Source organism: Argopecten irradians, chromosome 14, assembly GCF_041381155.1.
Source record: "Argopecten irradians isolate NY chromosome 14, Ai_NY, whole genome shotgun sequence".
Classification (NCBI taxonomy): Eukaryota; Metazoa; Mollusca; class Bivalvia; order Pectinida; family Pectinidae; genus Argopecten; species Argopecten irradians.
The window spans coordinates 28,001,043-28,027,919 of record NC_091147.1 but is presented as its reverse complement, the minus strand read 5'-3'; the positions used below and the strand labels follow the sequence as shown (position 1 = coordinate 28,027,919).

General features: G+C 35.3%; 2 protein-coding genes across 3 annotated transcripts; one reads left to right on the top strand and one right to left on the bottom strand.

Moving 5' to 3' along the window:
- Positions 1–2,028, top strand: LOC138307134 (zinc finger MYM-type protein 1-like). Its single transcript, XM_069247763.1, has one exon. It carries the CDS (start codon positions 1–3, stop codon positions 2,026–2,028), a length of 2,028 nt encoding a protein of 675 aa, XP_069103864.1.
- A 3,961-nt stretch (positions 2,029–5,989) lies between these two features.
- Positions 5,990–26,521, bottom strand: LOC138308098 (peroxidasin homolog pxn-2-like). 2 transcript variants are annotated; one of them, XM_069249044.1, is made up of 15 exons: positions 26,220–26,521; positions 22,747–23,190; positions 21,709–21,847; positions 20,694–20,935; positions 17,087–17,272; positions 15,991–16,051; positions 14,971–15,080; positions 14,506–14,607; positions 13,851–13,946; positions 12,176–12,476; positions 10,827–10,994; positions 9,692–9,904; positions 8,757–8,926; positions 7,565–7,661; positions 5,990–7,072 (listed from the first exon to the last, which is right to left on the bottom strand). In XM_069249044.1, exons 1-15 carry the CDS (start codon positions 26,236–26,238, stop codon positions 6,994–6,996), a joined length of 2,427 nt encoding a protein of 808 aa, XP_069105145.1. In that variant the 5' UTR covers positions 26,239–26,521; the 3' UTR covers positions 5,990–6,993. The 2 variants fall into 2 exon arrangements, with proteins under 2 accessions (XP_069105145.1, XP_069105146.1); XM_069249045.1 differs by lacking the exon at positions 26,220–26,521 and adding an exon at positions 25,301–25,396 and having other exon boundaries at positions 5,991–7,072.
- Positions 26,522–26,877: the final 356 nt, after the last annotated feature.

Below are 26,877 nucleotides of genomic sequence, written 5' to 3'. Positions count from 1 at the left end.
ATGAGGAAATTAAATTCAGCTTGGCTGAAACAGAATGATTGGATGAGGTACTCTATCACAAAGGACTGCGTGTACTGTGTGCATTGTACCATTTTCGGACACAGTGACCCAAAATTGAAAACTTTTACCTTAAAGGCACCTGTTACCGACTGGGCCAACCTTGGACAGTTTGTCAAGCGTCATTTGAGTCCAGAATCCCAACATCACGGTTACGTCCAAATGGGTTTGAACTTCATTGATATTGAATCCACAAAAAAAGATTCAATCGTAAGTTCAATATCATCATCACACAAAGCTGACGTTGAAAAGAACAGACACATCTTAAGAAAGATAATTGATGTTATAGTTATGTGTGGACGGCAAAATATTCCACTTCGTGGACACGTTGAGGACAAGAGCAATTTGATGTCCATACTTCACATGTTTGCCAAGGATGACCCAATACTAGCAGATCATCTTGCCAATGCAAAAATCAAATATACTTCTCCAGATATTCAAAATGAAATAATAGAGATCTGCGGTAAGCAAATCGAGGACTCTCTTCTCCAAAAATGTAGCGGAAACTATTTTGCGTTACTTGCTGACGAAACAACAGATAAAGCCACACAGACACAGTTGTGTGTTTGTCTTCGTTTTGTTGATGTTAATGATCGTGGCGAGTCATCAATTCATGAGTGTTTTGTAGGTTTCTTGCATGCCAAGTCCTTAAAGGGATCGGACATTTGCGACCTTTTGGTTGAATTCATGAGGACCAAAAATATCGCCATTGACCTAATGCGAGCACAAGGATATGATGGTGCCAGTAATATGTCAGGAAGAGTCAACGGAGTGCAAGCTCTGATGAAGCAGTATGCGCCAAATGCGGTATATGTTCACTGTAAAGCTCACTGTCTGAATCTTGCAGTGGTTCACAGTTGTAAAGAACAATGTGTTCGCACTATGATGGCAACCGTTCAGGAAATTGGTTTTGCGTTTGGTTATTCAGCCAAACGTATGACTACCTTTATGGAGGAACTTGAGAACAATCTAAATGCCAAAGAAGCAATGGACAAGAAAACAAAGGTTACCCAGTTGTGTGAGACCAGATGGATCAGTAGAGCAGATGCACTCTCTACATTCAAAAACGCGTTTCCGGTCGTTGTCCAGGCGTTGGAGCATCTCCAAACTTTAAATGACGACAAAGCCGGGATGTACTTGAATTCCATTTTGCGGTTCGAGTTTGTGATTGGACTTGTCGTCTGTGAGCATATTATGAGAATTGTAGTACACCTGTCGTACTTCCTCCAAGACAAATCTTGTGACATGATGGCTGCGATGGAAGAGTGTCGTGTTGTTATTACACAATTACGTGCAGAGCGCGCCGATGATGCAGTATGGACTTCGTTGTATGAAGAGGCTAATGTCATTGGCCAAGACTATGGAGTTGTGCCATCGATACCCCGACGAGCAGGACGTCAGCAGCACAGAGCAAATATTCCAGCAGATGAGCCATCCGACTACTGGCGACGTTCCCTTTTCTATGTGTTCATCGATCACATGGCGCAAGAGTTGGAGGATCGTCTCCTTAAAGGAGAGCCGCATTACACGGCATTCAAGCTCATGCCAAGAAATGTCATTAGAGGCATAACAGATCAAGAGGTTTCAGGGATATATGATACATACCAGGCCGACATCCATTGTGAGCAGGCAGAGTTTGAAAAGGAAGTATCGAGATGGAAAACGAGATGGGAGATAGCGGGAGACAGGCCAGATGAGCTGACAGAAGTTTTGGACCGTACGGCACAACAACTTTACCCATCGATATGCAATATATTGATTATACTATTGACAATACCGGTCTCGACTGCAACAGCGGAGCGCTCATTTAGCGCTCTTAGGCGTATTAAGACGTATCTTAGGTCGACGACACGTCAAGATCGTCTTTCGTCCCTGGCAATGATCCACGTCCATAGAGACATTCCAATTGATATGGATAGAGTAATGGAAGTTTTCATTACACAAAAGAAGAGAAAACTGGCTTTCATTTGAAATGATTTCATTAATAAAGCACCTCAAAACCTTTTGCGAGAATTAGTTATTGAAATCAATTAATATCAAACTCGCTTTCCACAGCGCAAGGAGGTTCCGTCAGTCTAATCTATCCTCAAATCATATAAGAGTCATCCAAGTTACATGTTGGACCCAACACGAGATTTTGATATATGTAAATTAAATAGAAGTTCACATAGAGGTAGCATACAAACCTATTATTTTGAATTTGATGACTCGAGTTTAGCACTATCATACATTACCGAGAATCATTTTCAGAGGCTGATAAATTCCTTAAAACCATTTTCCGTCGGGGGGCTTCGCCCCCCTGAACCCCCTACCAGGGCCCTGCCCTGGACCCGCTGGGGGCCTAGGCGGCCCCCAGACCCCTCGCCTGGGCTTGCACATGTTTGAACCTCTAGCTACGCCCCTGACTGGCAGTATGTTTTCTTAATTAATTAGTTAACATTTTATAAGAGTATATCAAGAAATCCCTGCTGTATATTGCTTGTTTTAAGGACGTTCCGAACAGTGATCGAATGTGCCGTACGTTCGGACCTCCTCGGGTCAATGAGTGCATTCGGAACTGCACATGGAAACTCTTTTGTGACTAAGATTATATATTATGAAGAAAAACGATCTATATGTTATCCGTCTGAAGACATCTTATCTTACCTTTTAACGTTAAAATCAAGATAGTATAGTCGATAAACGGCGTATTTGTACTTAGTTCGGTTTGCCGAAGTTCGGTTTGCCGAAAGCTTGATACCGGGTGAAAATCAAAGTTTGTACGGTAGGTGTAGGACCTAGTTTCGACAAACTAGAAAAATAATGATTGTCAGATCTTTGAATTTGGCTAGGCTAATATAACATGAAACTACATGTATCTTTTTAGAAGCAAATTACATAACTCATACAAACGGACTGATATATACCGATACGGTCTCGATCTTGGTTTTGCTGAATAAAGATTTCATAACAATCAAGTGATTAAACATTTTCTGTTCAACTCCGTTAAACTGTGAATATGTGACACTTAATATACATGTGTTTTAAGGGAGATGCATAATTAAATCACGATATTCACATTTTGCCGAGTATTCCTCTAGAATAAAATTGTGTATGTAGATGTCTACACGTATCATTTTTATCTAACATGATCTTCAATAAGCACTAACACGTTCGGGAAACAATTCTTTATTTATTGTATACATGTACGATAAAACATATGCCTAACTACTGTAATTAGATGATGCATGAATTTCCTGTTTTGAGAAATGCATGGAAGTACATAAATGATGTACTCTGATTCAGTTGATCAAATACTATCTTACGAAAAAGCACATATAAGCTAGTGTCAACAACAGTATTATATATGTAATATAGAAACTAAACATGTACATGTAGGCATAGACTGACTATTTTCCTGTCTTCAGTAATCAGCTGAACGTAGATCAAGGATTCAGAATAAGAGATTTTTTCTTGGGCATACACTTGCAGTACAGGTTATATTGAGGATCCAAAAATCTGTTTTAGTTTACTTCGTATCATGAGTATATATCTACATGTATTATCTCCTCAATAACATACAATGACATCCAGTTGTGTATGATTACATCGATTTTATCGACATTGTTGTGATCAAGTTGAAATTATCAACTTCGATCGTTGTCACGTAGACGCTTTTCATCGCTACAATTTTGGCGCCAAATTCAAATTTATACTTGACAATCTCCCTCAAACGACTATTGAAGCTAAGATATCTTGACGATGGAAAGATAGATTTCGATCAAATATTTTCCACTAAAACAATATAAAATCATAGGTTGTCTAAAGGGTAATTGAAGTGGAATCTTTACACGGAACTTTTCTCTTTACACGGAACTTTTCTATATTCGTTTTTCAGATATTATATCGAGGCAAAATAATGGCTTATATGTGTCATTTCTTACCTTTGTATAGCATCAAATCGGTGGCATCGTGACATAAAATTAACAGGTATAACAATCTATATTATCAGACTGTTACACTTTATAATGTTGGATATATAAGATGTTCTTTATAAAAATATTACCGCTCGATTTCGGTCTAATAATATAATTGTGAAAAAAGTCAATTTTTAGGGGGTAGGGGTATAGAAAGGCTATATAGCTAATAACTCAAAAATTCCGCGGTCATTTTTTTATTTTCTTTCATCATAACCCAAACAACTGTTTAATTATGTGAACAAAAAATAAAGAAAATTAAACGACACAATTTTTTGAAAATAGGTATTTAAGTTGAAATTCAAATGAACAAATTGGCCCTATTAGGCCTAATTTACACGCATTCGCTTGAAAATCCATAACTAATGTATTTTTAAGAGTGGAAACGGCATTGAGGTCATTGATAGCCATATAAACTTACATATTAAACATAAGAAATGCTGTTGATAGTAATAATTGAGAAAAACAGACAACAAAGTAGGGTTATTGAGAGTACAATATTTCCAAAACCGCACGGTTAAGTTTTCAATAAAAGCCTTAATAAACAGTTTATCAACCAATCTTTCAGTGAGCAAATTTTAAAGAAAATTAAACGAGGGGAATTTTTAGGCCTAACTGTATCGAACCACCTTAAATTGCCCTTGTTGTCCCTCATTCTAACATTGACATGAACACATGTCGTTTTCTTATCGCTTATTGTTTTTGTATGGACTATGTTGATAATAGTACAGAAGGTGGTTGATTCTTACGTTCTCTAGATAAATATACAGTCCTTTAATTAACGTTGATGACTTTTGTCGAGTTAAAAAACGTTAGATACGGCGAGGCGTTTCTTAAATAATTAAAGTGTTGCACCCTGCCTAAATATCGATGTCTAAATGCCATTAGTAAGTGGTTTCATGGTTAGACCCTGTCGAAACCGTCAGAACGACGGGAACATATTCTTGTTTGAGGAATTAAAATGTGTGGAATCATCTGGTTAAATGGATATATTTATTTGAAATATTTCCGCGTTAATTTTGTTTACAATTTCCTCTCGTCTTTGAAATGCACAAATTTTATTAGCTCATATCATGAACAATGGTTTCCTAATAAAATTTGGGTCGATAGTTCGAATCCCATTCGGGATAGTTGCCAGGTAATGACCGCTGGCCGGTGGGTTTTCTTCTGATACGCCGGCTTTCCTCCACCAACATCCTCGATAATCCAGGGGTTCCGATCACTTACGATCTCTACACCCCTGGACTATCTCATAGTAAACCTGGAGGCAACAGAACAGAACAGGTAATTCAGTCGTTTGATGTACATCAAAAGAGCCATGTAACGGTACATTGTGGTTGACTGTGTGGCTTTGAATTTGGGCGTCGCTCTCTCTGTAGTCTTCAAAGGAAATCTTTGCTGGTCTGTGATTGGTCAAATGTTTTCCGCTGAGCTGCCTTCAATTTCACTACGAGATAGTCCAGGGGTGTAGAGATCGTAAGTGATCGGAACCCCTGGAGTATCGAGGATGTCCACCAAAAACCTGATACGTCCTTAAATTACCATGACTGTTAATAAGACGTTTCACTAATAAAACTCGTTTAGGGTTACATTTTTGTCCATTGATCGTTACATAGAAACATATTTGAAAGATTTATGTGAGATTGTAAAAATACTGTAAAGCAACTTCCTCTCGCGGCATCTAAATATCGCGATATCTATTTCAAAATATTTTCTAATTCTATTGTGCAAGAATTGTCTAAGAAATCAATTCGATAAGATAAAATTTCGCCGATTTTCTTTATCGCGAATTTCTCGAAAATAAATGAAACACGAAAGAAAATTGATTTATTGTATTCAGATTTAGAATAAATTCATACAATTGATATGATATTGGAATGCCATCCAGTTCCTACCTTGCTATATTAACGACAATAATGGTAAAATTATGTTCAGATAGTGATGTGACAAGATATCGTAGTGAAGTTTGAGCCCATCTGGGGTGGACATATACTGGCCGCTGATTAGTGGTATGTTCCGAGGTTTCCGGTTTTTCACAAATAACTTTGCACGTCTTTAGACGACACTGGCTTGTAAGCCAATTAAACTATTTCCTTCAAACATGTGAACTTTATAGACAAAAAAGTAAAACTCTTAAATGCAAACTACTTTAATTTTCACTTACAGCTTGTAAATATATCACAAAATTGATATATATCTTAAAATGAGAAACTTAATGATGCACTATTTTTAGCTAATTCGCACTCGGAAAGCTTAATGCTGACCAGAAAAATATGTTGTGTATGATGAATATCCCTGTAACACTTGATTCAAACGCATGATTCCTTTTATCAAAATTCAATCAAATTACCAGATAAGATAACCGGTTATTTCGAGGGTCAATTTTAGCGATTTTAATTAAAAGGTGAAAAAAACAATGTTCGCTTCTTTAAATTTTCGGGATCTTTGTTTGTCCCGCAAACTCGCTGAAATGTCATCCCCACGAAAAGAACCGGTATCGGTTTTACTAAATTATCAACAGGTATCAGGCGATGTTGAAAAATTATTATATATTGTGTATGGTGTCCCATAAATTATGTTAAACTTTCATAGTCCGAAATTGTCTTTAATATAGCATGTAAAGCACCATGATTTTATCTCCAAAAAGCTTTTAATCATACATTTCATATTTTGATTAACAAGCAGCTGAACAAACAAATATAGGTAATCTTAGCAATAATTTTCACAAAAGACATTTCGTATGTCAAAAGTAAAAACATTTTAAAAGCGTAACCTTGTTTACATATGGGACACCCTGTCCTAAACTACAATCTGGTTTCGCTCCCGTTACTCAAATATATCTCTCTACAGAAATGTTGTTAGTAAACTGTTAATATTTAGAGTTCTAAGATAAGAAACGGCATGTTTCATAAGTTTTCGCCGATCCCAGTGGACTGATTTGTATCTATATCCGGATAGGCAGTGTATGGCTTTAAATATTCTACTCTTCGTCTCCGATATCAGTAAACAAACGCATATCAAGTTCATCATACTCAGAGCATTGTTTGAAATCTTCTATGCTGTGAAAATATAATAAAGATAAAAATATGTTACGACTTAATAAAAATAGTCCTCTTTAATGTTTTTTTTATATCCTGTTTTATACATTTAGCTTCGTGTTATTTTACATGATGTATTAAAATATTGCTTGTGATCCCAGACACGTAATCTAAACAACTATTTTTGTTATTTTGATGACCATATATCTTACATATACTGTAAATATGACTTAAGACACTTTAATAAACATTATTTTCTTGTTGTTAAATTGTTATTTTGTTTTTATATTCTCTTTCTCATCTGGCGTATATCATATCATTTATATTTAAAATATCATTTAAAATATTTACATTTCAGCGTTTGATTTAAATATAAACATATGACATATCAAATTAAAGGAAGTAGTAAATGAAAAAAAAATAGAATGTAAGCAAAGATTAGCAATTTGATTAGGCAAAAATATTATTTCGCAAGAGATAACATTTGAAGGTTTCTGTTACACAACCGCTTACCTGGGGACATCAAATACATCCTTTTGCATGACATCAAAATTGAACGCTTGACACATCACCTTGCCCAATGTTACCTTCTTGATGGCGTCAATCTGTCCTGTAAATTTGAAATTAGACTCGTTTATTTTTCAGGCATAACGAAATCAATTTGGAAAAGTTTATATAGGCTTCGCCTGTTATTCAATCCTTCTGACATAAGATCTCGTCAGTAACATTTGCCAAAATGAAAAATGAAAAATAAAAATCATAAACGTTAGGTCAAACACTCTTAGGCTAATCCGTCGTTATTCAAGGCTCACACAGACTGCAGTAAGGGTTACGGAATGAACAAATGTGAATAAGCTGTACTGTCGAATGTATTCACTACAGGTAGAATTCAGGATCATACAGGTTTGATTTCTATTAATTAAGAAAACAAACTGCTGTAAAACAACGCCTGAATAGACACGGACCATGTGTATATAAGGATAGGTTTTGACTAGTTATTACTATTAATGTAATGTAATTGAAATATTCAAATGTCGAGAGTAGATAACCTTTACTATTCTGGTTTATACGGTATGACAGATTAAGATTCCTCAAGATGACTACAGAACCGGTATCAATTTGGCCCATTCACCCCTCAAATTTCATAATGGACTGGTATACTATTTGATTTAGAAGAGCTTTTGGGACTATCACAAAAAACCAATATTAGAAAAAAAAATACATATAACTCTTTATACTATATTCCCTTTCCCCTTTTTACCAGAAATTATCTTATATACCTTAATGATGACAAATTCACTTCAAATTGATTTGTAAATAATTAAATATATTGTGACTGTAGGAATATTTAATTGGTTCTTTTAAAGAACTTAGCAATTCATCAAATACCTTTAATACATAATATCTGGAAGGTATTGTTTGAATGTTTTTTTATATTGTTCAAATTTTACTTCACATACAGATTAATAAAAATCCCCGGAAAATAGCTCGGACACTGCCAATTTCAAACAGTAATCAACAATATTTGTTATGCTTCTAACTATTTTTTTTCCATTTTAATCTCGAGCATTTAAGTGTATGACAATCACCATGACTACGAATGTAGAGAAATTTAATTCCTTACGTAGCACCTGTTTTAAAAAGAAATTAAAATGGGAAAAATTTGATACACCCCAAAATGCAGTCATTTCAATTTAATGTTTACCTTCGCTGAATCCGGTTTCTGAGTCAGTATTTTCAAAATAATATCGGTCCCCGAACTTCAGACGTTTAAACTGATCAACGAAGATTGCTGTAAAAGTCGGGCCAAGGTGAGTGTCTGTTATCACCGTCTCTGTCATCCCTCCAGCAAACAAATCGATATCTCGAACATCACTATAAATATAAGAAATCAAAAACTATAATGTGTTAGTTCCATCAATGAAACCCAAGTTATTTTTGCGAGATTCTCATTATTGTGTTATTCCGCGAGATAATCCACATGTTTCGCGAATATCATATAAATGAAAGCAATATTGGCATAAAGAGCTCTTGATTGTACATGTATGTATTCATGAATATTCGCGAAACGTGAGAATAAAGAGGTCTACAGTATTGCCTTCGATATAAACCAAATACTTTTTTCAAAGAAAAAAACACACCAACTCGCATGGGTCGACATTTTAGATGATTGCAAGAGTATCAAGATAATATTTCTACCTACCGGTATTACCTAAACCTACTAAGATGAAAACTCTCTCACGTGAGCACACGTGACAAGAACTGGCAGCACGTATAAAGGCAAATAGATACGGTCAAAAATGATCTGTCGATAAAACACTGTGAATCACCAAAGAATCCATGAAGAAATTTGAGATAACGAAGCTTAAATGTTTTAAGAACGTCCGATAAAAATGCTGATAATCTTAATAAATGTTTAATCCGCAAGTTGGCAGCAGTTGTAAGATCTTACTTTAAGAATTTCAGAGTCTGTTTTTACAGAGTTATATCCCTTGGGCAATTATTGGTTGTGACGTCGTTAATTTGGGAGCGAATCTCACATTGGTTTCTCTGATACGTATTACGCTACGCTCACAAGCACATAAAATACCCACAAGGGCAGATAACACTGTAATATGCTAATGTACAATATATACTTACCCATACATGGCCCCTAGACTCTGCTGAAAGTCGGTTGTGTGATGCTCTAGTTCATCGAAGTTCGTCGGCACGGACAGCCCAGCCCATTCACGATAGGCAACATAGCCAGGCAGTCCATGGTCTCGGCCACGTTGAATATTTAACGCGCTAAGGTCCAATCCATGCGCGGTGTCCGTTTCGAAGAGGTGATCCTTCAAATCATCAGGGAGTGCACTATAATATAAGCAGTAAGTATATATATATATAATGATCTCATTTCATATGCTACACTCATTTTTTAATTGGTTTCTTCTTTGAGGTTATTTTTCCATAGACCAAAATCATTGTACGTCATGTATAATGACGTCATACATACAGCACGTTTTGATGGGATATTTTAAAAGCGCCACAGTCACTGACCAAATTGAATTATTGGATAAGATATCAATGGTCCCAACTCAATTTGATATATTGTAAAAGTAGGCACAATCATGGAATTGTATGCCTATAGGTAATTAGTTTCTGATTGAGTTATCTCAATTAAATTTTAAGCATATTTTCGATATTTTTTGAGTGTATGAAGTCATAGAAACAAACAGACGGGCGTAAATTTTCATAGACGCGTCCAAAAGATAAAATAATGCTTACATAAATTAGTATGTATTGTACTAATAATTAATTTTAAAATTCTTTTCAATTAAAAGTTGCAAATGAGAAGACCTGTTAAAGAAAGAGAAAATATGACTGTTTACCGTCACAATGAGCTGTGTGAATTTGATTAAACGGAAAGGTTACCCATCGGAAAGCAGACCGCGCTCAACAGCGCTTCACTGAATTAAATATATATCCAAACACATGCACACTTTCACAAAAGCTAGCTGTTGGACTATTCGGCTACACTAGATGCGCAAATGACAGAATGATGAACTTGGTTATTAAAGTGTTTAACGCCTGTCCATAAGATATAATAGAACTACATGAAAAATGGTTTAGAATAGAATCAGTTCAAAATAAGGATTAGAATAGAATCAGTTCAAATAAGGATTAGAATAGAATCAAATCAAAATAAAAAATAAATGATGACCATGTACTTTTACAAATTGCTGTACGTATATTCATGAAATAAAATACTAAAGGTATACAAAAGTATACTTACGAGTCCACAGCACTACCTTGTATGGTATGGAAGGACCTGGCAATGTCAGCGGCACTTGAAAATACAATGCCAGGTCTGAAAAACGTATCTTTGAGGGCGGTGTCGTTTGTGTACTTTAGAGATTCGTGGACTGCCTTAATTGTTCCTTGTACAAGTGTGTGTCCGTACCTGTGAAAGTCGACGACATTATTTAAACAGTAATGCCTATGTGAATCCGGTAGCGGATTCTCTATGAAGTTTTCAAACGAAATTTTGTTTCATAACCTAATGAAATTAAAACAAATAGAAACAGGCCATTAATTAATTTTCCAGGCTAATTAATGAAATAAAATACATCTATACCTACGATTTCATTTATTTTACAAGGTTTTTTTTTTTTCCAAATCAATACGCAACGTCCATGTTTCTATTGCAACGTCACGATAACGTCGGGTTTCCATGTTTTTTTCATCGTGGCATGAAATAATTAATCGGCCAATCACAGAGTCAGATTTAGTATAATAAAAAATAATCAATAGGATATTTTCCGATTTGGAAATGGGAATAATATTGTGATAAAACAAACATCTTTCTAGTTGAATGTTAGTAACTATTCTTAATGTAGTTACATAAATCAGTTATTTTTATAACATCCATAAGTTATATTGAAAGTGTAAATGATGGTCTTAATAATGATGGTCGGAATAAATAGATATCCATAATAATCATATTTAAAGTGAACAGTCGGGCAAGGATGGCTAAAGTCGGTAAAAATGGTGTGAATGTATCTAGTATAATTTCTTATGAAATGGAAAAATAAAATCTCTCGTCAAAATCTGTCTGCGTACGAAGAAATTAATTTAAAGTATGGGAATTCTAAAACATCCTCCCGGCTCACTATGTCCGTGGTTACATTTCCACACAGCCTCGCTTTCAATGCTTTCGCCTGTTCTTTACTTTAATGGTCAGAACTGGGAAACTAAGCAGAACTTGACCGTCGTATTAATATGTGAGAACTTTTGGAAGGCCAATGAACGCATTTAGACTGGTTTTCTTTGCCCGACCACTCACTTTAATTCAATTTCGCTTGGTCAAAAGATCTCTATTTACATCTCATTTCTTAAGCACTAATGATGTCCCAGTTTGTAATGTCGCCATTCATTGGTAAATGCAATTTCTTAATGCATTTGGAATTCGGTTGTATTAAGTTGTATTTAGGGTTAACATATTATTTGTATTATGAGGCCATCACATTTGGATCAGAATGTACTCATCAAAACCAACAAAAACAACAATATATAATGAAAGTAATCCTAGTAATGAACAGATAATGACGTCATGATATGTTCTATTGACGGCACGCTTTTTACCTGAGGGCCGCCGTACTGAATGCTAGGGTAACACTTGGGTTTACTGTCTCGTCATAAACAAATGATGACCCAACGGCTAATCCTGAGTTGATCATCATGTCCTCGCCTATAACATGCGGTAACCAATGACCAAACAGGATGTTCTGTAGGATTCCGCCAATAATTTTCCTGGCAATTTGGTATATCCTCTCATCGTCTGTGAGGTTATTCTCGATCAGCTGGTCACAAAGTATATTATGGTAACGAACGAATGCCGTGTGAATAACCATGAGGTTGGCATTTTCATTGACTCTAACATCGCCTGAAATAGAATAATGTGATGGATGAGATGAAGGAATAAAGATAAATGTTGATAAATGCAGTTACTACAGTTTCAGTGACTGGAATATTGACGTCCAATCTAATAATATTACGTGCAGCACATGTCACCAAATGCTGCTAGAAGTAGGACACTGCTATTTCAAAAATATCATTTTATAAAACTTCTAAACAATATTTAGAGACAACTTGTTATAAAATTATTTCTGCAATTTGACACTGTCAGTGTTAAAAATTTCTGGACATTTACACATCGTCAGAGATGTGAGTCTCCGATGAAAGTTGCGTAGTGAAGTTCAATTAACTGTATGCGTGTCATACTACATCAATATGTGTTTTATTGTTACCTTTCCTTAGAATGGTTTATTCCTTTAACTTTGGTAAAGTTAAAGATGCTCCACCGCTGACAAATGGTATTTTTTCACTATCAAAATCAGAAGCAGACGATTAAGTATTTTTCTTCAGTTACAAAAGTTACTTACTTTACACAATTACCACCACTGAAAAGTTGGAGCTTCTAATTTTACTTCAAGTTAAAAATATGAAAAATATTTATTTGCATCCCGAAAAAAATTCCGTGACACTATATTCTATATGGAATGAAGTACTGATTGCGCATGCACCAAAGGCGAAATAAATTATTTTATATATTTTTGTGTTAATTAGGCATATATATACACAATAAGACACCAATTAATGTTCAAATGACGAATATGATTTTTGCACTGTCAGCGGTGGAGCATCTTTAAGTATACCGTATTGTTCATGCTCACTTATCAAGAGCGCTTTTGATATCTTACTCGCCGTCACAATTGACAAAAAAATGAAAATTACAATACTTTCAATGCATAGGTTGAAGTACAAATAAGAGCTGAACATGATTTTTGGCAGTACTGCAAAACATAATTGTAGTATTTACAAATGCAGTGCATTGAAATGAAAATATGTAATTTCTACAAATGTGTCTCCATCTAAACACACATACTACATAAAATTAAGAATTTTGCAACGCATAAATCATGTTGTAACCAATTATTATTAGGCATTAAACATGTCTGTCTGTTTATTTGAATGTTTTTTTACAGTTTTATTCGTGAAACCTGATGGTTTTCAATAGAAAAAAGTGGATAAAATGGATATATTTGTTAAAGTAGATTCTTGAGTATGTTCTAAGGGAGGTAATTGTAACTTTAACTGTATACGAGTTATTCCCCTTTATTGGAAATCTCTGATAATAAAAAAACCCATGTTTTTCGAGTGTAGATAAACAGAACTGAAATGTGTTTGTCACTTCTATCACAAAAGTGTAGCGAGTTCCAAATGTAACCAGACCTCCTCTCAACTGCACCACACGTACCTGCCAGAAAACAATGACTATCATCCGCGTCATCCAGGATGCATCCTGATGGGTCATTCAGCGGAAGTAAGTTATCCTGTGCTACCAGTAGTTTACCTAAATGATAAACAAATGATACGTCAAAAACAATCAATAAATCATCGACAAGACAATGGAATTCAGAATTACCAAGAGTTTACCTAACTGATACCCAAATAAAACAATCAATAAATCATCGACAATACAATGGGATTGAGAATAACCAAGAGTTTACCTAACTGATACCCAATTTGGAAGTCAATCCAATCAGATTTTAAACATCATAGGTAAGACAATGGGCTCGAGGTTATCCAATAACTTTACGAGATGAATGTCAAGAAAAATATTATATTAGAATTCAAATTGAAAATAAAAGCACCGACAAGACTATGGGATCGAGGGTTATCATTAGTTTACTTGCCGAAATGATAAACAAATTTCAAAGAGCAAACTAATACTAATACAGCAATAAAACTAACGACGCGACGACGGGATCGAGGTTGAACTTTGCCAACGTTTACTGGTGTAATACATAGCACACGCCCGGTGTATAAAGCTGCAATATTGTTCCAAGCTCTTCAGGTTATACGTATCGGTAATGCTAAGACTAAGCGAATTAATAGACGGAAAGACTGACCATCTGAAAATGTTCTAAGACTTTCTGCCACCTCCTCACTAGATCCGTATACCATTGAGCCATCGACAAAAGCTGTGATGTCATTGATCTGTTCACGAACAGCTGACAAGAAAACGATAGTCAAATATCAATCAATGAAATATTATAAACAACAATTGTTAACAGTCATATAGTAAGTGTAATTATGTGTACGTGTGTATTTTAATTTGTAAAATAGGTTTATTTCCCTTCAAATATGTATTTTCATTTTAAGATGCTCCATCACCAACAAAGCATAAACAATACCTATCATTGAACAAGAACTAGCATTTGATATTTCGTAAAAAAATGACTTGACGGACGTGCATTTTATACAACATTTCATGTTTGCAGCATTGATTGATATTTAGCATTACATGTAATTGTATTGAACAATCATCTTAGTAATGGTACATATGTCGAGTACGGATACTGAGCTGAACTTACTTGGTTCGCATTTGTCTTCTCCCCTTGATGGCAATGACCTCTTAAATGCCATGCATGTATGGTTAAAGAAAGGGTCATTTGCTGGGATCTCAATGGTCTTACATTGAATTCTAAAAATAACAGAAGCGTAGTAATTTTACATCCTGATGAGACTAAAACCAGATGCTTTATCATGTTGATATTACAACAACTTGAAAAAATAGATTACTTTTCCATATATTCACTTTTTAAAAATCATCAGATTTGTTTTCAAGAAAGTAAAAGTGTAAATATCTAATAACAATGAACAAATGATCAGACAATAGTGTTTATCTAAAGCAGAAATAGATTTACAAAATTCCATTAAATTGTTGAAATATTGATTGGAAATATATTTTCTTATCTTTTATTATTGAATTAAATGAAAACAAAATGTGTAAATTAAATAACTCTTGAAACTGGAACAAAATATTGGTTTTTAGTTGATGCAATATACTATTTATTGCTGGTGGAGAACAATATTTTGGGGTCGCGGTGGCCGAATGGTTAAAATGTCTTCCATATTACCACAAACCATCCACATCTGGGTCGAGAGTTCGAATCCAATGTGGACCAATTATCAAGCGGTGATTTTTATCCGGGTACTCCGTATAAAACCCACAAACCACAAAACCTTTTAGTGGGTCATTGTACCGTTAGAAAACAGAGGAAACATGGAAAACAGACGACACGACTAAAATGTTTTGAAATTGCCCCACACATATGTAAAACTCACGAAAAAGTACTGACATGAAGCAGGATGTCAAAAATTTTAATCGCTTAGACTTTGCACATCCCTCAGTTATTTGGCTCGGACATATACACTTTGACGACCGGCAGTATTCGAACCTGTCTCAATTTCAATATTATGTTATAACGTGTTGACATTTATGAAAGCAGTTTGGGGCAAATGCATAATTACGCATTCATACGCCACGGCCGTCCGAAGGATATGAGCTTATCTTTATAATTTTACAGTGTACTGCAAACAGAGTCACCTACCTTTCATTACGAACTTGCTCGTCAATTATATCACAACATCCGATGGTAGTCTCCCTATAGCCTGAAATATACATTATTTCATAATACCTGTATCTTAATGTTGAGTATTTACATTTGCACTACATCAGGCATGGGTAAATTTCGAAAAGCTTAAATAACTAATCGTTATATTTAAATAAAATTGACCCAGGGTTATTTCCTGTAAAGGATGTAGAAGTACAGGTAGAATAAACAAATGATTCCTATCGATTGCCTCGATCAGGATTCGAACCCGGGTCTCTGGTGTGAAAAACTACGGCTCAACTGACTGAGCCAAAGAAACATTCTCCGTCAGCAGTAACAACGATTTATTTAACATTATGTACAAACCACAACGATCCGCTCCTTTTACGAGGACAAGATAACAATCTCACAGCTACATAACGTGATTGTCATATTTTAGAGCAAGGGGTAACGGTAAGAGTATTGCTTACTTAAACCATTGCGTTAACTTTAACCTCAATTACCTAAAAATACACACATTTCGTAACCATATATTAACCGGATGATATATGATTATACTTTTTTATTAAATCTTCCTCTGATATCTTTCGTAAAAGTTTGAAAAAAAAACAAAAACAAGAAAGAAACAAGAAAAACAACAACACATTTCCAAATGCGATTCATTTAAGCAATAAACAGTTACCAAATTGTAGTATATAGTCAATATGAATACAATTTTGGTGACAGATAAATTGAATGTCTATCTGTCACCCATATTGTATTCATATTGACTATATGCTACAATGTGTTAACTGTTTATTGCTTATATTTACATTCAACTATTTTTTTAAGAAACATCGCTAATAATGCGTTTGAATTTGGCGCTCGTCACATCGCTTACGTCAGTAGATACAAATACCGGAACAGCAGATATTTTCCAGATATAATATTGTTCCTCAGGTTACCATACAGCATGGTATAGTATTCCTATACAGAGACCTCATCACTGTAAATTGCAGTCATACTCTCATATACTACAATTTGGTATACTAGTGATATATAGGCGATTGCAACATGGAATGTAAATATACACTTTTAACAACACAGACCGTACCTTTAGTCAGAGGTGTCTCAGTGATGTCATGGTCATAAAACTGCCCCATTACCGCCATCATTATGGTCCTATTCGGATCGTCTGGGGGACTGGCAGAGTTTCCCTCACTTAATACAAAAGCTGATACTTCTCTGGCACTTGGAAGCGTCTGACCATTTTCTCCGAGCTTCTTAAACTCAGTAACACCTAGACGAAAGATCAACAAACAATACTCCAATGTCAAATGTTTAGTTTGCTTTCTTGAAACAACATTCTCAAAGACTTCCTATATTAACATCATTTTGTTTATATATTTTTATATCGTGTTAATCAACGTAACTATCGATGGAAGATTAACGAAAGTACATTTTTTATATTGGTTGATTTACATTCATATAAATAAAATTGTCGATCTAAAGAAATCAGGTGATTTTTACTCCTCTTGCTACGTGCTACACTACAATACAGAAGCATTATTAGTTTATATATGGAGTTTCATAGGAGTGGGGAAGATTGTGGCGTAGCACGTAGTAAGCGGAGAAACAAGCAGCTGATTTTAATATCAGATTATAAAATCGTTGTTTAAAAGATGCTTTGTTTAATCACATAATTCATGACAAATTAATTATCATTTGTTGCATGATTATCTATTCAATAAGATTAAAAGATAGATACAAATCTGAATGATCATTAAAACATTGTGAAGATAGTATCAAACTAATTGATTCTACTGTGTATTGGTGTCGAAGTTGGTATAAAACTGTGATAGGTTTAATCAACTTGAACAGCTGGACTGTTCTGTTTCTTTTTATTTATTTTCAATAAAAATTGTAGTCGATCATGTACTGTTAACGTGGATATTTTCGTGAGTGTTTAATATCGCGATTTGTACGCATGTAGATTTCGCGGTGTTTTTGGTGTGTTTTTTTTTTTTTTTTTTTTTCTTTTTTTTTTTTGCAATATTGTATAAACATTAAACAACAAAGTTCATACATGTACAAAACATTATGCGTGGGGAAAATTTCGCGATTAAGCGGACTTTGCGTAATTAGCGTAAATGTTCCCCTTGCGTAAATTTCCTTGTGTACAGTATATACTTCATTGAAAACAACTGTTATGACGTCATAGCATACTGGTGTAAAATAATTTAAACAAAAACGTTTATTATGTCCTATTTTGTGTACAAATGATGTATATTAACAAGTTCTGACTGATTTCTGATAATGTTTCTATGGTTTGATGTTTCTGCGTTAAAATCGGAGATATACTGTATATATCTTGATTTAAAAAAGACCACAGAAATCACGAAATATGCATATAAATTGTTGTAAAAATCAAACTAGTAACACATTAGTAAAAAGCTGAAATGCTATACTCTTTCGAAGATGTAAACTTTAATGCTGTGTTTGTTTTACTTTAACGACACATCGACAGCCAAAGTCGTTTACACCTACACAGCAAAAAGTGCAACGCATGTTTTACATACGTTTGAAAAAACATGCGTCAAACGTATGTTTAAAACATGCGTTTTACGTATGTTTTGGCCACCATGCGTAAAACGTACGTTTGAACAAAACATGTGTTAAACGTATGTTAAACATATGTTTTACATACGTTTGTTTTCCACCACATGTAAAACGGACGTCTGTTAAAATAACACTACAAATCCACGTAAAACAATAGTTTTATCAATGTTATTGAAGACCTGCAATTCTTTGTTTGTTTTTTTTTTCAAAAATGATACTCCCATATGCAAATACATGTTTAATAGCCTCTATGGTTTGGTTTCATTTTATCTATATATGTCTTCTACCAACTTATAGTGAACCTCATATTAGCCACATGATAGAATAAAGCAGCTTCAATATATAAGTGTGATAATACATGTAGGTCTACAATTATATGTACAACTACTGATTGTGAACAGAAGCAAAACCGCTAATGTGGATTCCGTCTTTTTATATTTAAATTTTAACAGTTTTGAAGACTAATGCTCTGAATACATATGATCAATATCAGCTGACCAGCGCTTCATGATGTACAATGTAGTAGGTCTACAACTGCTGTTTGATCATCCTCGATACCATAGCCCGGCGTCTGCTTCTGGTTTAAAAAAATAATAACCTTCCCTACTATATAGTAGGGGTAGGTTATTGTATGTTTTCAAAACCAGAATCAGACACCTGTGCTATAACATGATAGATTCTAATGGCCGGACAATTTTCCGGAAATCCTTATTTATTGTATATTCATAGAATACGGTTTAAATGTTATTCTGAGATTCTGTTTAAACATCTGAAGTTTTTAACTTGATTTCTATACTCTCTGAGCCAGAATTTGAAAACAATTGAACATTGGGCACGACTTCAGTGAAGATTTCAGCCTTTAAAATGTAAGTGATAAAGTGACGTTAAGGACAAATTGATGTAGGAAAAATAAAATCATCCTAAGATTATGAAATTATACAACCTACTATGTATGAAAAGATATCAGTCATTGGACAGAAACCGAAAATACAAATAAAATAGAACTAAACTTTACTTTTGAAAATGACAAATATATGGTGCAACTTCAAAGACAATGTAAATGTACATAAAAACAAAAAAAGGTGGATTTTGTAATAGGATCAAACGTATGTGTAACAGGAGAGGAGAAAATGTAGCGGCCAGACCGGGATTCGAACCCGGGACCCTCCGAATACTAGCCGAGTGCTCTACCGACTGAGCTACCTGGTCACCGATGATCGACCCAGTCCAATCCCGCTACACTCCTCCCTCCTTTCTCGAAGTCTTCGCCCCCGAAGACATACGAGACCCTTCCAAACACCACCACCGTGGGTTATTTAGTTGGGCGCCAATTTTGTAACAGGAGAGGAGAAAATGTAGCGGCCAGACCGGGATTCGAACCCGGGACCCTCCGAATACTAGCCGAGTGCTCTACCGACTGAGCTACCTGGTCACCGATGATCGACCCAGTCCAATCCCGCTACATATGTATAACACATGTTTTGATACGTCCGTTTTACATGCGTTTATGTTTTACGTCTGTTTACCATGCGTATTACGCATGTTTAACACATGTATTACATACGTTTCGTACGTACGTTTTACATGCGTGGTCCTCAACATGCGTTTTACATGCGTTTTATAACGTACGTAAAACGTGTTTGCACTTTTTCCTGTGTAAACCATGAAGACATTAGCCGTATAATTTTTGAAACATATTAAAGTAAACTATAGCCAAGTGCATTTAAATAAATTCTCATTCGTCGACGCATATGTCTTGCGACAGACGATAAAAAAATCATATGATATTCAATCTAACAAAAACTGTTGTACATGCAAAAAATATATATGAATATATAAACTAAATTATTTGATAACATTTTGAATTAGAATTTCATAAAATTCGGTAGATATGGGATGTTTGAAATTTAGAGAAGATGGAGAATAATATGTAGACTACCTTAAACGCTTATCTATGACAAAAATAGAGCAAGTCATAACCAGACAACTTTGATATGAAAAGAGGCGTTAACTGTCTAAAAATATTCTAGATTCTAATGTCGAGTTTGTTGACACATGGTGGCGTCGGTAGACGTCGACATTCTAGATCAGTTGACTCTTACCGTCAGCGTAGTCGGCGGCGACTAATCTGACTTGTGGTGTACCCGTTGAACCCCGGCCTTCATGAATTAAATTGTTACAAGTTCCATCCATTGACCTCCAAGGTGATTTCTTAAAATCCCTACATTTTATGTTTTTCTCGTTACATGCCTTCCTGTCACGGTTCATCTGTTCTTGTCGAAATGCTTCTAAAAACCCTGGGATCGCCTTCAAATCTTCTACTGTCTTGGCACCCTCGAATCCACTAATGGAAATAAAAACATATCAAAAATACAAAATGTGTATTTTTGCTGTTGCAATTTACATACTTAATAAGCCAATACTGGTTCGAAAAGTAGGTTTTCGTAGTTATGTGATTACATATCTTGAAGTTAAGTTGTTTTCACAGGAGATTTTGTAGATCTCCTTTCGAAATTTCAAGGCTCACTTTTTTTCAAGTAATTTCGTTACATGAACTCGTATATGGGATGATAGAATGTTACTAGAATATAACATATGCTTGTCACAATTATTATATAATAGCGAAACAAATGGTATCCAAAACGTGAGCATTATGACGCCACCCATCGTTCCTAAGATCATGGCAATTGATGACCATGAAAATGGCTGTTCAATCTAGTGGTGTTAAATAATTGATACACAGTTTCCTTGGTCAGATATCAACAAGTTATACACACAGAGACTCTTCAATTGGGCAAATTATATATTTGATAAAATATACGGTTTATATAGATGTCAAAGTTCTGAAGAGTATCTATTCAAAATATTAAAATGCGCATTTGTGCATTATGTAGTTTATCTGAAAACAATGCCTGACACATGTGTAGATCGAAGAAACGCGCATTCGCGCATCATGAAGTTTGTCTAAATAAATGTAAATAGTATATCATCTATTATATTAAAGCATTGAAATTCGTTTTTAAATATGCAAAATATTATCTATAGAGATAACAGGTGTTTTTTAAACAATCTTTATAATGTCTTATATCATTTCTAAAAATGGTCCATCGGCCTTACGTGTCCAAGAGATATTGAAGGGCATATAGGGCGAGATTGGCTCGGTGTTCCTCCTCCTCAAGCTCTGTCAGATTATGCTCTATATCATTTAATCCGGACATAGTTTCTGACGTCGTCGATCCGGCTGGAAGGTCAATACCTAGAAATACAACATACCAGGTCATATAAAATGCAACGGCGATAATCTGGAAGCCGATAATACTGAATTCTGTATTTGCATATTACAGAGTTATCTGCCCTTGTGGGCAGGTATTGATTGTGACGTCATGTGTTTCAGTGAGTAACGTCATACTTTTCATAGAAAACAACGCGAGATGCGCTCACAAAATAATGACGTCACAATAGATACCTACCCTTAAGGGAGGTAACTCTGTGATATGCAAATACAAAATACCCAAAAGTCGAAAAAGATTTGCTATAAACTGAGTAGTTGAATTTCGACATTCGTGATGACGCAAGCATACGAATTGTCGAGGGTCTACTTGAATTGATCTGATACTTACATACAGTATTATTACTTTCTAAAGAGATTTAATTTTGTACGGTTTATTTCATTTCTAAGCTGTTATTTCTTCTACCGCCTCTATAACTACCATAGCTTTCTATGTTTTTATTGTGCATCAAAGTATGGTGCGTGTACATGGTATTTTTATACTATCTTAATATTTTTCAGACACTAGTCTGGGTTTAATATAATAGATGCAATCAAATGTACTTCCGTTAAAAAAGTTATGCAATTTTCATGTATAGAGCATTGACTTTCAGTCGCGGTTTTCTTCGATATTTTTCTCAAAATGGCGGGATATCATAGTTGTAAAATTGCAATAAAACATCGAAATATCGGAGAAAAATACTCTTTCATGTGTAGATATATAAGATATGAATATTCTACACTTGAGATCACAAAATGTTGTTAAACCCTCGGCAAGCCTCGAGTTTTACACCATATTGTTATCCTTGGGTATAATATCCCTTTCCTTCATATTCACATACGAAAGAATCTTATAATATATATTGATCAATTTATGTATGACACACCTGTCTCGTGGTCATCGTAAACCGTCCATGTGGCTACTCCAGACACTCCAACAAAAGACACATCTCTTCCTTTAGCGTCAAACCATTTTAAGACTGTTAGCCATCTACCGCCATGCTGCTGGAAAACCTGAACCAAAGAATTCCGCCAGCTAACGAAAAATGTCAAATTATCCTTACAGTTGTCGACAATAATGTCTCCCCGGGATTTTATACCAGCACCCACATTGCGTCGTACGAGAACCTCATCCAAAGATCCGATATCAAATGTGATCTCCCAAAGCTTTCCGTCATTCTCAGCGTCTTCCTTCAATCCTAGTCTAGCAGTGCTACAAGACTGCACTTTAAATACCATGTACGGTTCTTGCACAACGGGAAAATTTGCTGTGAGGTTCTGTAGCAGTTCAAAGACAGGTTGATCGGATGACAATACCAATAGCTCATTACCTAGAATAAAAGCAGACGTGTTACCGTATACACATTTATTTTAGCGATAGTTTCAATTTCGCGCTTTTTGAGCTAACTTGTACACTAACTTCGAAACGTTAATTCATGTACATCGCTAAATTGTATAAGGATATTTTTGGTATTTAACCACCGCTGTTTAATATCTGCGCTGGTACAAATGGAACCGAATACGAATTTTATTTATGAATTCTTGAATACAATGAAAATAACGACTTCGAGAAATATTGTTTATGCAAAATAAAGAAGCCTTCAAGAACTATACACTATACACGATGACCATGCACAAAAGACAAAATCAAAAGAAACGAAGTAGGTAGAAGAATTTACGAGCTGTGTCAAAAACCAAAATACTGGCACTTCTGAGACAAAAATAAAGATATAAAGATATCTGAAAAAGAATTATGGAGTTAAATGAAATTTGATACAGACTCATAAAAAATGACATAATAATGCTTTGTGGATAATGGGCCTAAGAACTTCGGAAAGTTTTGGTAAATTCCCCAATATAACTTCCTGTAGCAAATCATTTAATCAAATAACACATCAACCCAACATCCGCAAAAGATACCATAAAGTTAGTCTATACGCGGACCAATAGGTTCTGCGATTTAACTTCAAATAAATTTACGCGATCTCGCTTCAGGGTCTATATCACTCAAACATTACTCAATATTTCACGGATATATTTTCTCATCCACAGCAATGTCTCGCGAGATGGCGAAAATATCGTCCCGGCGAAAATGGCCAGTGTAACGTTGAAAATGGACCCCCGTTGAAAACTGACCTCGGGTCATTTTTCAACGTTGAAAAATGACCCCGAAAACCGTTGAAAACTGAACTTTGAGCGCACTTTTTACACCGACCCGTTGAAAATAGACCCTGTTGAAAAGTGAACCAATAAGAAATCGTTTTTACACAACACGACACCACAACAACACGAAACCACACAGCGTCACACAGCACATCAACACACCAACAACACAAGAACACTACATAACACAACGCATCACACAACACAACAAAACACAACATCACACAACACAACACAACATCACCCAACACAATATCACACAACACAACACCACATCACACAACATAACACAAGAACTCATCACACAAACACGCAACAACAACAACATAACACCACCTAACAACAACACACAATAACACAACACGCATCACAACACAACATAATATAACAACAAAACATCACACACCAACACATAATACAACACACAACACAACCACAACATACAACCACGCAACAACAATACAACACCACCCCAAAAACAACACAACATAATAATACACAACAACACAACACACGACAACATCACACAACACAACATCACACAACAAAACGCAACACATCACAAAAACATCACACAACAACACATTACACAAACACGGAACAACAACACAACACACAACAAAGCCACACATCATACAACAACACAAAACACAACACAACACCAACCAATAACACACAACACAATAACATTACACAACCACACATAACAACACAACAAAAGACACATCACAACATCACACAACATCACACAACAACAACACACAACAAACAACACACAAACACACAACCACAAAACAACACAACAAAAGAACACAACACAACCATACGCAAAACACAACACAACTGATCCATACGCAGATATATAATACATGTATTCTTGTATTGCAGAATGAATATATATTAACAATTACTGAATACCTGACAAATGTAAAATCGTCGAAAATATAATCATAAAAATCATTAAGAAACAAATTAATAATATCACATAATTACAGTTTTATAACACTATCCCCTGGTACTCGGAAGTGAACACCACATAGTACAAACTTTTCAAAAGACCATCCGTTGATAGTTAGCCAAGGTCATTTTTCAACGGTCATTTTTCAACAGACCTGCCGTTGAGAATTGACCCTAGACACTCTCAATTTTCAACGGCATTCGGGGTCCGTTTTCAACGTTGAAAACTAACCCGAGGTCAATTTTCAACGGAGGTCCATTTTCAACGTTACACCGGCTTTAAAGTATTTGTTCATTCACTCAACACTACACACTGCATACATGGTATGACGTCCTCAAATGACCGTAGCTGTTAAAACGAAATATTTAAATTGCCACTGCCAGTACCAATATATTGCTACTGGCAGTTTGGCTTTGGCGTACTAATACCACAATCAAGAGGTCACGAAAACACTGGGTTTTAATCAGTGTGAGAATTCACTAAAATATGCTCAAATATTCTTTAAATTGATCAATATGAAAATACATTCTAATTAAAATATTTGAAATGGATTGAAGAGCTCTATAAATCTTTGTATATCTGGTTTATCGATAGGACTATTTCATTTACTGCTATTGTTTAGTCGGTTGTTCAGGACAACAGACCGGAACCCAGTGCCACCCAGTATTTCCCGCCAAATTTTAGGCTGTTCCATCGACTGATGTTTTTCTCTGTACGGACGTATAAGTTTTATTTTCATGCTTTATTTTTTGTCTGTTTTATTTTAAGATTGATAATAACTACTTTAGATGTAAATATAAGCATTGGTTGGTGATCTAGCACATCTGCTAGAACTCACAATGTATGTTATACACCAATGCATGTCAAAAATATGACAACCAATGCTTAAATACTTTGCAGTAAAAAAACCTTGATTGTAGCGGATTCTCACAAACGTTTGTAAACATATTTTTTCATAACCCGATGAAATTAAAAAAGTGACATCACTGCTAACAATAAGTTTTATAATCTATTTATCTATTATGGCCTGGTTGAGAGGGCACTATTGCCTCATAGAATTGTCGAGGGATGGAATAGTGCCCGAGCCGAAGGCGAGGGCACTATCCCATCATGAGACAATACTATGAGGCAATAGTGCCCTCTCAACCAGGCCATAATGGGTTTAGTACATCACCCTGACATGAGACCGTTTTCCATGTCATCGCAAACTTTGAGAAGCACGTCAAGCGATAGGCCTACCTCGCAACGCTATCTTCATTTCCACACCACGTTGTTACATTAAAAGTACAATATATAAATTGTGGCAGAGATATATGATTCTATAAAAACGGAATTCAGCTTCATGAAAATTAAAAGTAGATCAATATAGAACATTAGTGAACAGTCTTCTGTAGAAAAGCAAGATTTGCTTCCATCCCCGCACAAAACAGCCTGTCCGCCATCTTGACGTCTTGGTCGAAGCGCAACGTTATAATGACGTCATGTAATGGTGACGTCACAATACATTCACGTTTAATTTCGCGCCACTTCAATAGTGCCCGCTTGCCCGGGCACTATTGCAAATAGTATCCATGTGTGTAGCGAATCAGAATCCAGTATTCTGTCACGTGATGTACTAATTGATAACATAAAGAATATTTAAATATACCATTTTTCCGTATTCATACGCAACGTCCATGTTTCTATTGTGAAAAGAAAACTATACCTCTGTAGACTGTCCGCCAATGGCCTTCCACATTCCCTGCTGTGCCGAATTCTATATCAACAATTTGAAGCTGCGCGATTGAATTCTGCCAGTCTATAACTTGACTCCAGCCAAATTGTTCATCCTCGTGGTCATGTAAAACCTGGACATGTTTGTCCGACCAGCTAACTAGGAATCTTTTGTAACTGCTAC

Bases quoted from the DNA above. Each gene is read 5' to 3' on its own strand.
- LOC138307134 (XM_069247763.1), top strand. From the start codon at position 1: ATGAGGAAATTAAATTCAGCTTGGCTGAAACAGAATGATTGGATGAGG.
- LOC138308098 (XM_069249044.1), bottom strand. The intron at 21,848-22,746 runs GTGTGTCATACA...TTGTATTTCTAG, and splicing joins TTACGATGACCACGAGACAG to GTATTGACCTTCCAGCCGGA. The intron at 7,662-8,756 runs GTAAACATTAAA...TCAAATTTACAG, and splicing joins AGAAACCGGATTCAGCGAAG to GACAGATTGACGCCATCAAG.